Genomic DNA, 13558 nt, shown 5'->3' with positions numbered 1-13558 from the left:
CAATGTTATTAAGTGTTTTATAGCAAGCAATTTGTCAGGATGGCCAATGAATTAAGAATGAGTTTATAATATATGTCATTGAGCTGGGCATGGTAGCTCACACCTGTAGTCCCAGCACTTTGGGAGGCTGAAGCAGGAGGATTCTTTGAACCAAGTAGTTCAAGACCAGCCCAGGTAATGTAGTGAGACCTCATCTCCCAAAAAACTAGAATATATGAATAGGAATATATGAATAAATTTGAAAGTTTGAGATTTAATACTTTTTAAGAAAAATAAAATATCAATATTGACTCAAGAAGAAACATAAAAAAGAAAACATTAACTACAAAAGAAAGTGAATGAATATCACCTTTGCCACCTCAACCCTGATAGACACCAGACCAAGACAGTTTTTCAGACAAGTTTTATCAAATGTTCAATGAACAAATAAATGAACAAATAAATCCTACCTTACTCAAACTTTTCTAGAGGCTAGAGAAAAAGAAGGAAGCCAGTGGAGTGGGGATGGGGAAGCCTAACTAACGCATTTTATTAGGTAATTTGGTAACTGATGCCAAAGCGAAAGAATATATGAGAAAGAAAAATTACGGCTCTATCTCACTCGTGAACAAAGATGCAAAAATCCTAACGAGCTAAATCTTGCAGTGCATGCAAAAGATAATATTAGTACATCACAATCAAATCGGGTTTAATCCCTGGAATGCAAAGGCAGATTCACATTGGAAAGTTTGTTGTCATAGATATATTATGAGATTAAAAGAGGAAAACAATCTGATCATTTCAACAAATGCATAAAAAAGCACTCAATACAATTCGCCCAGTCCTTTATTATTTCTTCGTTGTGGTTCTGTTTCCTGTACATCAATTTCTGCTCTTTGCTGTCTTTATTATTTGTTTCTCATTTTGCTAGCTTTTTGTATTAACTGCTTACCTTATTATTTTCAACCTAAAAAAATTTTTTTTAGGAAATGTATTTAAAGCTATAAATTACTCATATGTACTACTTTACTACATCCTATAAGAACTGATAGGCAGTACTTTCACTGTCATCCACTTAAAATATCTCATCATTTTTACTGTAATACTCTCTTTACCTCATGAGTTATTTAGATGTACATTTCATAGCATCTACATTTGTATTATATATATATGACTGTATGTATGTGTATATATTTTAAAATCATATTTTAATTGTTAAATTTTTTCATTAATTACTCTGTAGTCAGATAATATAGTCTGTATATCAATTCTTTGAAATTAATGAAGACTTCCTTTATGACCTAATGCAATCAATTTTGAAAATATTCTATATTAATTTGAAAAACATGTATATTCTGTGTTTGTTGGGGGCAGTTATCTATCCATTCATTGGCTTATTTTCTTGTTTAAATCTGCCAATTGCTTATTCAATTTTGTGTGATTTTTATATTTTTGATACAAATGTGTTGAGATCCCTCACTTAAGATTGTGAATTTGTCTCTTTTTTTCTTATAATTTTATTTTGGTTTATATATTTCAAATCTATAGTATGAAGGTCATACGAATTCATGATTGTTAATTCTTTTTGGTTAATTATTCCATCAATTGTGTTTTTTTTTTGTTTTGTTTTGTTTTTTGAGACGGAGTTTCGCTCTTGTTACCCAGGCTGGAGTGCAATGGCGCGATCTCGGCTCACTGCAACCTCCACCTCCTGGGTTCAGGCAATTCTCCTGCCTTAGCCTCCTGAGTAGCTGGGATTACAGGCACGTGCCACCACGCCCAGCTAATTTTTTGTATTTTTAGTAGAGACGGGGTTTCACCATGTTGACCAGGATGGTCTCGATCTCTTTACCTTGTGATCCACCCGCCTCGGCCTCCCAGAGTGCTGGGATTACAGGCTTGAGCCACCGCGCCCGGCCTTCCATCAGTTGTTAATGATTATACTTCTGTATCTTGATGCATTTTGCCTTAAATTCTTTTTTTGTCTGACAGTCATGTTGCTGCACCATGTTTTCTCTGACTAGTACAGTACTAGCAAGTTATGCTTTATACCATTCCTTTATTTTTGCACTTCCTGTGTGGCAGTTTTGTTTTAGGTGTGTCTTCTGTAAGCTAAATATAACTGAATTTTTCAAAAATCAAATCTGTTAATCTATGTTCCATAGAATTCTTTAATCCATTTGCATTCTTTGTCTGATTATTGACACATAGGGACTTATTTGTACCACCTTATTTTTTTTTTAAGTTTTAAATTTTATTTAAGTTTTGCTTTCTCATTCAGATGGCAGCATTCCACATTCTGCTCTGTGCCTCGTCTTTTACAATTGTGCCAAAATATGCGTAACATGAAATTTACTGTTTTAAACCTTTTAAAGTATACAATTCAATGGCATGAAGTACATTCACAGTGTTGTGCAACCACCATCACTGTCTTTTTCCAGAACTTTTTCATCATCCCAAACGGAAATTCTGTACCCATTAAACTCTCCATCACCCTCTGTCTCAATCTCTGGTAACCCCTATTTTACTTTCTTTCTTTTGACTATTCGAAGTCCTTTACATGTAAATGGACTCATACAATATTTGTCCCTTCGTGTCTGGCTTAGTTTACTTAGCATACTGTTTCTAAAGTGCTGCTCGTGTATGTAGCGTGTGTCAGAATGTCCTCTCTTCTTGCAACTGCATAATATTCCATTGTATGGACGAACCACGTTTTGTTTACCCTAATGCTGCAATGGACACTGACGTAGCAAGTATCTGGTTGAGTCCCTGCCTTCACTTCTTTTGTGTACATACCCGGAAGTAGAATTGCTGGGTCATACAGTTACTTTCGGAGAAACCGCCATATCTTTCCATAGTGGTTGTACCATTTTACACCCCCACCGAGAATGTACAATACCACCTTATTTTGTGTTTTCTGATTACTGCTTTTTCTCTGATTCTTTTTGCCTGATTTATGGTTTTGGAAAATTAATGCTAATGGCAAAGCAGAGGAAGTTGAAAGCGAGGCTAATTAGGAGGCCATTCATTGTAGGAGGCAGGGGTGGTAACAATGAAGGAGAAAACACAGATTCCAGAGACATTTCCAACGTATGCATTGTATCATTTTTCACTCATTTATTCATTCACTCCATAAATATTGTCAAATGCCCATGATCTCAGGAGCAGGAAAGACAGCAGTGAGCAAGGGAGTTAGGGTCCCTGCCTTCCCCGCACTCGAGGTCTAAAGCAACGATTCTTGTATGAATTATCACGTAATTAAAGGTCAGAGTGGAACCATAGACACTGTGGCACAGGAGGCAGTCATGGGCTGCGGGGAGGGGACAGGTGCTGAGCAGCATGGCAGTCAGGGAAGGCTCCCCTTCGCAACATGACTGATAAGTCATAAAGCATTCGCAACAGACTGATGAGCAATAAAAGCAAAAGGTTATCTTTATTACTTATGTGGATAAGTAATAAAAGCACACTGAAGCAGTCTGTAGAGTATGATCTTATTTTTGTTTACATATAATCTGTAACCAAACAACATATACTTATTTCGGTATGCCTAGTTTTACAGAAAAATCTGAAATATATTCACCAAATGATCATCACTAGGAAATAAGATTCATCTTGGATGTAGTTTGTTTCTTTTTACTTCTTTGTATTTTTAAAAATTCTACAATAAGTATTATTTACATTTATGAAAAATAAAATTAATAAAAGACATTTCTGAGCCAGAATCAGTAAATTTTGCAACCCTTGGACGTGAGGAAAGAGAGCAAGGTAATTATCAGAACTGCCGCAGGGGCTGTGTTACTGGGCAGATGGCAACAGCGTGGATGGAGAGTAGGCATAGGAGGAGAGAGTGGCTGGAGCAGCGTGAGGGGTCAGATGAAGGCCGTGGGTGGAGGGGTGGACATGCTGAACTGAAGATACAGATTTCTGATCAGAAGCTGGGATATGGTTCTGGAACACAGTAGGGTCCAAAGCACTCAAGAACAGTGAAGAGAGCCCTGGGCTTTCCAATAAGGTGCTGGTTGATTGCCTTCGAGAGTTTGTGGGCAGGAGGAGGAAATCCAAATGCAGTAGGTTAAAGAATGAATGGGAGCTAAGGAATGATAGCACATGTGGACAGTCCACCCTTTCATGATGTTTGAGAAAGAAGAAAATAAGGATTTTAGGGTCTGGAGTGTGGGAGAGAGAGTGGGTGTGGTGAAAACAGATTTTAAAGTCTTCAAAAGATTGAAAGGGCAAGAGTTAATAAAATGACTCAATAAAAGACTGTACAGTGAAAAAAAGAAATGTGCCTAGCCTGGACTTTGGTGAGTTAATACACTTTTACTGGCTATAAAATTCTAGGTTGTCAGTTTTTTTCTGCCAATGCTTTGAAGATAGTCTGCTGTTTTCCATTTTTTCTAATAAGAAGTTGACTGTGAGTCTAGGTTATGTATCTTTCTTCTCTGGTGCATTTGAGATTTTCTTTTTGTCTTTGGTTTTTCTTTTTGTTTGTCTTTCTTAGAGTTCATTATGTTTCTTTCTTTCTTTCTTTTTTAAAGATGGGGTTTCACAATGATGGCCAGGCTGGTCTTAAACTCCTGACCTCATCCCCAGCTTTCATCAGTTCTGGAAAACTCGTGGATATCCTCGCTCCAAAGATGCCTCTCCCCCATTTTCTCTCCTCTCTCCTTCCGTAATGCTCACCAGACAGACATGTCAGTATGAAAATAATACTTATTAAAATAATTGTTTGGGAATTCTGTCCCAGAGAGGTTTCTGCAGACATTTAGTCCACCGCACGGCCCTCACCGTGTTCCTGCAGCACCACGGGAAGTTTCCCTCAGCAGCGCTTTGGGACTGGGAGGCCGAGCACCACAATTCCCATTCCACAGCTTGCGAAGCTGACTGGTGCATGAGGAGAAGGCAGCAGAGCCGATGTGGAAAACGAGTTGAAAGTTCTTTTTGAGGAACCATGCTCACAGAAGAGAGCAACAGGGGTTTTCTCTGGTCACGGGTGGAAGCCATGGAGTGGCTGACAAGCTCCTCACAGGCTCTCTGGGCATGGGTTGTAGGCGGCACAGGAGGATCCCGGCCTTGATGCTACATTCTCACATGAGTTAAGGAAGCATCGTCCCTGCCCATCCTGGGAACGGTAAAGGGCAGGTGTGTAAACATCTCTGCCTTACAGTGCAGGTGACTTTCAAGAGTGTGGGGAAGAGGACTGGCTGCCAGCACCAGTGGCTCTCCCAGGGCACCCTCAGAGCCAGTCCGCAGCACTGCTATCCACCTGTGTAGCCCAGTAGTCACAGGGCACTCTGAGGGCTTCTCTAGACTCAGGATTCCTGAGCAACCCTCGCCTTATAACCAAGAGGTGTGACAGCAGCTGCCTCATCCATTCACTTCCTCTGCCTTTCACTTCCTCTCGCAGAATGAAAGTGAGACACCGCCTAGGCCAGGTTCCACCTCTGGGTCCCGTTAGTGTTCACTCAAAGTCAAGGTCTGGGGAAGAAGTGAGCACACCTTCAGTCATGTTGGATGGATTGGAGTAGTTCTTCATTACTCGATGTTTCTGCGCACCAAACTTACTGTGCTCCTAGGAAAATGGTGGAGGGCAATTGGGGGCCAGGGAGGACTGATTGATGGCAGTGGGTTTGCAGGAAATTGTTTTGCTTTGCAAAATCCTTTTTGATGAAGCAAATGGTTTTAACTAGTTTTATTCTCTTCTGTGTTCGTCACTGGGGAGCATCATCCTAGCTGATCTAGTTCTTGTAGAAAAAGGACGCTGAGTCGTCTAGAAGTCTAGTGTTCCAGTGTTTAGTGTTCCAGTGTTCAGCGTTCTGATTGCGGCACATTACTGCTCCTTTCTTACACGTGTGTGCTCTTCTCTTCACTACTGACTGTGCCGTCTGTGCCTGCCACTCACTCTGTCCTTTCCTTCACAGGTACTGTGACTGCTTCGCCAGTGGGGACTTTTGCAACAACTGCAATTGTAATAACTGTTGCAACAACTTGCAGCATGAAATTGAACGGTTTAAAGCCATTAAGGTAATAGATGTCCATTAAATGCATGCGTTTTAAAAACATTTCAAACTATTTGAGATGTTCATGAAATGATCTCCAGAGATTCCTCATTGGAAAAACCCTACGGTTTGAAAAATATACACTGAATACGACTTGATTCCTGCCGGTGGGGGTATTGAACCATGACAAAGGGCTGTTGTAAAAGTGGTAGGCAGAGAAAGGCCTTTTTCTCTTTATTATGTGGGAAGGCTTCAGAGATGCAGCAGCCTAGGAAGGTTCTGATTCAAGAACATGTGAACATCTGCTTTGTCTTGGAGTTTAGACACTTGGGATCATCTTATATAGCAGATAAGCATGAGCTGGAGCCGTGTAGTCTGCAAAGGTGTAGACAGTCCGCTGCATGAGAAGGCTGGGTGAAAGTGCTCAGGCATCCTACATTTTTAATTATAAAATTTAACAATTTAAATGTGACCTCTTGGCTTCTAGAAGAAGAGAAGAAGAATCTACGTTTTCCCAGAGATGCAAAAGGTGACTTTGATGGCCCCGATGGCCACTCTGCTGAAGACTAAACACAGGAGCTTGCAGCTTTGATCCCTTTCTATAGGCACAAAAGATAATTAGGGAGAAGGGAGGGACAGTTAAGCTCAGGGCTGTCAACCTGCTTCAAGGAGACACTTCCCGGTGCCCACTCATTCATGAAGGGAAGTCGAGAGCCAGCGACCGTAGACCCGAGGCTGTCCTGTGCAAATAGAACACAATTATAAGGACACGGATGCTCTCTGCATTGTTTTCTGAAATAATTTCATTCCCCTCTTGAATTATGGATAAGTGACTTGAAATATCTTACCAATTTTTATATAGCCACATCCATAGGACAGAAGAATATTGTCATGGATCTAAACTTGAGTCACATTTTATTTAGGGGTGAAGAGTACTATCTACAATTAAAACTGTAAAAACAAAAAGTGTTGGAATTCTTAGACATTGCTGATAGGAATATAAATGGGCACAACCATATTGGGAAACTGTTTGACAACAGCTACTAAAACTAAACTTTTGTGTATGCCATGGCCCAGCCATTTCATTCCTAAAGGTACGGCCAATAGAAATGAGTGCAGATGTCTACCAGAAGACTTGGACAGGAATGTCATAGCAGTTCCACTCAGAGTAGCGAGGCACTGGAAACAGCCCAAATGTTCATCCGTGGTAGAATGGATATGTCCGCACATGGATGAAAAGCAGGAGCTACAGCGAAGCGCAGCAGTGCAGATGGACCTCGCAGACGTTACCTGCGGGAAGCAGCAGGCGCAGGAGCGCAAGCTGTGGGATTCCATTTACCCGAAGCACCAGCATAGGCAAACCTAAAGCCCTCTAAGTCAGAAGAGTGGTTCCCCATGGCGTGCACTGCTGGGGAGGAGTCTCAAGGTAGCCGTGGGGCTGCCTGTCCTCTAACTGGACCTTAGTAGCAGGCACACAGGTGTACACAGGTACACAGGTGTGCACACGTGCACAAGATCATCATACCACAGCTGCAGATGTGTGCATCCACTGCCTGTCACACTTCAATGATCTGTGAAAACCCCTAAAGCCGCACACTGCAGGCTGGGGCTGTCCCGCAGCACGTGCTCACAGACGGCCTTGTGCTCCAGCTGTGCTGCTGGACAGCACGGATTCCAGTGTCAACCCCAGGAAGGCGAAGGGAGGCCGCGAACTTCCACTGTGGTTGCTGCATTATTTGAATCTTTACAAAGAGCATTGAATCATTTTGTACGCAAAGCTATGTGTGTGTGTGTGTGTAGAGAGAGATTAAAAAGCGACAACACACAGACCCTGATAACAAGTTATACGTGTTGTCTGAGAAAGGCATGGCCCAGTGGTTGAGATCCACTCTGAAGTTGGCATGGGGACTTTGAATCAGGATCCTGCCACTTGCCAGCTGTTATTTAACCTCTCGGTGCCTCGGTTTCTCCATATATGAAACAATCATACGGTAGTAGATTTTACTTCCCAAGGTTGCTGAGGATTACATGAGAGGGCATGTATATGAATCCCATGGAAAGATGCCTGGCCGGTGGTTTGTTGAGTGGTGTTCAGGCAGTGTGAGTGGTTAGGATGGTCCACAACCTCAACCATCTCAGGAAAGAGAGCCCCAGAAATGCTGGATGGAAATGTGTCCACACACAAACAATGATTTTCTTTGCATCTTTACCATCCATTATTTTTCGCGGTAAATATATATGACTTGGAAACTCGGAAAATAAAACATGAAGAAACCATAGCTACAATATCGCCTTTTTTGTGTGGAAACTAATGAAAATAAAACAAAAAGGGGCTGCATGTTCTGAACTGTGTAAAGAGACTCACTGCTTCCTGTGGCACCTTTCACAACAACCAAATGAGATGCCCTTCACTGACCCTGAGTTTTGAATGATAAAATCCATCCTGATGGAGCTTCCCATTCCACCCTAGGCATGTCTTGGTAGAAATCCAGAAGCCTTCCAGCCCAAAATTGGGACGAGCCAATTGGGCGATGTCAAGCCCCGGCACAGCAAAGGGTGCAGCTGCAGGAGGTCGGGCTGCCTGAAGAACTACTGTGAGTGCTATGAGGTGTGTGCCGGCTCCCGAGCTAAGCCACTCACAAAAAACACAGCTGCATATTTTGAGTAACTCTTGTGGTTAAAAAACTTCACAGTAATTTAAAAAGATAAATATCATTATTTTTTTATTCCAGAGTTTCTAGGAGGGCATTCATACTAATCTGAATTAATTTCCCAAATATCAGCTGAGCTTAGGCCCTATTGGGAGCAGCCAAGCACACCCTTCTTACAAAGCTCTGTTTGGTTTACCTGAGGTCTTTTGGGGGTCCTGTGAATTATACTATTAAAAGGCTGTCTGTCATAGAGGGTCAGGCTTGAGAACAGTCCTCCTGATTCTGGTGATATGCATAGAAAGACCTGAGAAGGCAGACCCCACAATCCCAGCTAGGATTTGGAAAACACAGTCAAAACATGACAGAGACAGAGATGCGCAATTCAGACGTGAGTGACCCACCCCCGTGGAACCACTTCCAACCGTACTCACAGTATCTCCTCTCTGTCCTGCAAAGTGCCCTCACCGGCTGCCACAAAATGATGGCTCAGCCTACTTTCCCAAGGCCAAGGCTATGATAGGCACAGCCCACAGAATGTGCAGGTTCAGAAGAAAGGGACAGCACTGTTGTTTAGTCTCTGGCGTTACTGTAGACTAGAAACTCTGGAAAGCCTTCTGCTTCAAAACACCCAGAGGTGCAGATGAATCAGAATGCAAACCCCTGAAGATGCATCTCCCCACTGGAAAGACCACAGGGAAATCCCTGGGGGTCTGAAGGAAAGAGAAATTCAAAAACCATAGTGATTGGCACTGCCAGTTCTCTGTCAGCCCCTGGGGCCCACACGAACAAGGATTTGGCATGAGGGGAAAGGCGGGGCTTGCTGGGTATAGCTGGAACACGCCAGCCCCCTGAGCACCATATCACCAGGAAAGACTTGAAACAGAATCCACCCCCAAGGCAGCAGGAGAGGCCCCCTGAGAGCTCCCAGCCACAGGCCTGCTCTTGGACAGTTTCAAATTCCACTCACTGTGCATTCTCTGCACCTGTAGCACCGGCTTACCAGCCTCACATGCTGAAAGAGAACCAGAGCTAGTTTTGTAATGAGCTGAAGCAGGCTTTCCTCTAACAAGGGTCACATGAAGCAGCCTGCTGGCTCCCTGGTGAGGGGAGAGCAACACCCTCTCTCCGCTTGGGACTCACACCCACACGCCCGGCCTCTGCTCCGTCAGCAGCAGAACCACTGCGCCTTCCTAACAGCAGTTGAAACTGCAGCTCAGACATACAGTCACACACATTCACACACATTCACACTCACATGCACACTCACACACCCCGTATACTCACACTTACCCCACACACAATCATACGCACACATTCACACTCACACATATGCATACTCACACACCCCATATACACGCACCCCTCCACACACAATCATATACACTCACACTCAAATACACTCAAACACTCACAGTCCCACATTCACTCACACATATGCACACTTACGCTCACACATACCCACAGCCTACATATACTCATACACACACACATACTTAACACACACACCCCCCACACACACACTCTCACCTACACATTCACACTCAACACACACACTCTGTCGCTCATATAGGCAAATATATGCAAATAATTATTTCAGGTCCAAATAAAATTTGTCCGTTTTTGATGACTTGTGGGACAACCTAATTTTATTGAAACATTTTATATTACCAGGCCAAAATTATGTGTTCTTCTATTTGTAAATGCATTGGTTGCAAAAATTATGAAGAAAGCCCAGAACGAAAGACACTAATGAGCACGCCAAACTATGTGCAGAGTGGAGGTTTGGAAGGCAGCCACCATTTGTCACCAACTAAATTTCCAGGACTTCCAAAATTCAGTAAAGACAGGTAGGTACTTTGAATTAACCTCTGCTAATAGAGGGAACAGAGGTTAATTTGAGAGGAGAATAAAGGACAATGTATACACTGGAAAAAATGTGTGGGCCCGCAGGGGCTGGCGTGTGGGCAGCGGTGGTGCAGAGGGAAGCGTTCCCCGCTCCATGAGTAATCCTGGGTGGTGGCCGTGTTTCCTTAGAGGCCCTGCTGCCAAAACCTGTTTTGTCCCTTTTCGTCCTCGCTGAGTTACTCTCATTTTGTACCAGACAAAAGGGCCCCACCGCCAGCATCACCGGCAGGGCCAGTGGAGTTCTGCCGCTGCCTTTGCGTTAACAGAGCCACGCTGACCCCGGGCAGCAAAGACAGTGCGTACCTCCCTGTCCTTTATCTCGGGAAGTGGCCGCAAAGAGCTGTGCTGGGTCCACACTGTTCTCCTTCCTAAGTGATTGTGGATCCAGCCTCGTTGGGTAATTTCGCGTTTATCAGTTTTGAAGCTGCATTGTAATCCTAGGAGGTCTCAAAGCTTGTCATAATTTTACTATCTATTAGATTCCATTCATTCATTTCAAAAAACTTCTTTGAGCTCAAAGTCATGGTCATATGAAGATAAAGTACCATATGTCATTAATTAGTATCATTTTTGCGAAGCCAAACTCGTGCTTATTTGGTTAGAGAGATATCAGAAATACCCATGACTGTGGCCTAGAGGCCTTTTTCTTTTGAGATCAGGGTTTTCATTCAGTCACCCAGGCTAGAATGCAATGGTGTGATCACAGCTCACACAGCCTCGACCTCCCCAGGTTCAGGTGATCGTCCCACCTCAGCCTCTCAAGTAGCTGGGACTATAGGCACATGCGGCTGGTTTTTCTACTTGTTGTAGAGATGGGGTCTCGCCATGTTGGTCTCAAACTCCTGAACTGTGATCCACCCATCTCTGCCTCCCAAAGTGCTAAGTTTACAGGTGTGAGCCAGTGCACCCAGCTGACTCACAGAGGTCTTTATCAGGAAAAGTTTACCAAAACCTGACCTCACTGGCTGTGAAGTGATGTGCGAAAATGTCATGGCCTGCAGCCGGATGTGTGTTCCCTGGAGTCCGGCAAGGCCTGTACACTGGAGCCTGGTCTTACAGTGTTATGGCCCTTCTTTTCCCAAGGGCAGCCCTGTCTTTTCCTCTTTAACCAAAGTCATCGTGTACTGTCTTCATAGAGAGACTTTAACCCAAGATTTTTCTCTATTTTTATAACCCAACACTTTTTTTTTTTTTTTGAAACGGAGTTTCGCTCTTGTTACCCAGGCTGGAGTGCAATGGCATGATCTCAGCTCACCGCAACCTCCGCCTCCTGTAACCCAACACTTTTTAATAGTTTATAAAGGTTTCCTGAAATTATTTCAGCTTAGCACTACTTGGGCCACTATCTAGCTAAGCCACAGTTGCTCCCTGAGCTCAGTGAGGAGAGTGGCTGGTCCTGCAGTACAACTTGCCTCTCAGAACCTCTTTCACAGCTCCAGGGGGCATTGAGGGGGAAGGCCATCCTGACTGTGCTACCTGAAGGCTCGACGGGCGAGTCCTCAGAACACTCAGCCTTCTCTAGTTGCACATGGCCCTGTGGGGAGGAGAGGAGACACCCAGCGTGGCACAGGACTCGGAGCAAAGCTGCCCGGCTTGTCCCCCATGCCCTGCCTCAGCTAAGAGTCCTGCTTCTGCAATCCCCCACCGGGCCCACGTGCTTGACCCTGCAGCCCAGGATCCTCTGGGTTTGTCAGTGGATCCAATTTTGAGGAAATTTTGAACCTGCCATGAGATGGATGTCAAAACCCGACAGATTTACTTGTCTTCTGTGTTATTCTTCTAAAAGCAGTTAATCCTTTCTTTCTTTCTTTCTTTCTTCTTTTCTTTTCTTTCTGAGAAGAGTCTTGATTTGTTGCCCAGGCTGGTCTTAAACTCCCAGCTTTAGACCGTCCTCCTGCCTTGGCCTCCCAAGGTGCTGGGATACAGGGCACTGGGCATGGCCTAATAGTTTCCAGTATGAGGAAGACAACGTTAGATTTTAGTGGATGATGTTCTTTAAAACAGCAGGGACAGCAGCGTTCTGTGAACGTGAGTGGTGCTGTAGGTGGAAACGGTGGCAGCTGAGCGGACTCTACCTGCTGTTTCTGACAGGCGGCCGTCCTCATGCATCTCCTGGGAGGTGGTGGAGGCCACGTGCGCCTGCCTGCTGGCTCAGGGCGAAGAGGCTGAGAAAGAGCACTGCTCCAAGGGCCTGGCGGAGCAGATGATCCTGGAGGAATTTGGAAGGTGCTTATCCCAGATTCTCCACATTGAGTTTAAATCCAAGGGGCTGAAAATGGAGTAGAGTAACGTGTGAATGCATGTTGATTCTCAGTCTAGAAATCACTAGTTTAGAAAGGTTGTTTAGGGGAACGTGAGGCTGGCTCTGCAGCAACAAGCAGGCTCCCCGCATCCCTGGGCCTGGAGCTCACCCCAAGCTCTCTGAATATGTGGCAATCCACGCCCCCTTTTCTGAGGAGATGCGTGGCCTGAGCACTGTCCGTCTAGCCCAGAGGGAGCGCTTGGGTTCGCCTAGTCCTGGGAGAGTGTCTGCAGGGCAGGGGAGGGCGGAGCTGGCCCTGGGGAGAGCTCACTCCTGTTGACTCACCTCTCCGAGAATGTTCCTCTGGAGGCTGCCCTGCATAAACCCTAATGGTATCTTGTTTGCTTTTCAAATTATTTAGAAATAAATTCTCCAGATGGGCTGTTATGTTACCACTTAAAATCTCTAGAGAACTACTGAACACCCAAAGATTGTCTGTAGTGTAGACATTCCCCCAGAGGCACACAAACTGTCAGTCTTTCCCACAGCCCCGGGAGACACAGGCCGTGGGGCCACGTGGGCCGGGCTTGCGTCAGCGTGTCTTGGTTTAAGGGACTTAAAATTTTCTAGTTTCTTCTGTGTTTCTACTTGAATTGTGGAAAAGCTCTATTATCTAATTAACTTCTCCATAATTATTGTTGTAATATTATTGTTTGTAAAATACGGTTCACATAACTAGCTTGCAGAAACCAGCAGGTAAAATGAATTAGTAAGTTGATGCT

General features: G+C 44.2%; 1 protein-coding gene across 1 annotated transcript in view; it reads left to right on the top strand.

Annotated features, from left to right (window-relative positions):
- TESMIN (testis expressed metallothionein like protein) overlaps positions 1–12874 on the top strand; it is a 42447-nt gene extending 29573 nt beyond the window's left edge. The window contains exons 6-9 of the mRNA XM_039470956.2: positions 5901–6003; positions 8449–8586; positions 10301–10476; positions 12626–12874. Of these exons, the coding sequence (XP_039326890.2) occupies positions 5901–6003; positions 8449–8586; positions 10301–10476; positions 12626–12818 (610 nt within the window). The 3' untranslated portion in view covers positions 12819–12874. The remainder of the gene's footprint in view (positions 1–5900; positions 6004–8448; positions 8587–10300; positions 10477–12625) is intronic.
- Positions 12875–13558: the final 684 nt, after the last annotated feature.

This window comes from Saimiri boliviensis, chromosome 6 (assembly GCF_048565385.1).
Source record: "Saimiri boliviensis isolate mSaiBol1 chromosome 6, mSaiBol1.pri, whole genome shotgun sequence".
Classification (NCBI taxonomy): domain Eukaryota; kingdom Metazoa; phylum Chordata; class Mammalia; order Primates; family Cebidae; genus Saimiri; species Saimiri boliviensis.
The sequence above is the reverse complement of the archived record's forward strand: the minus strand, read 5'-3'. Positions and strand labels throughout refer to the sequence as shown.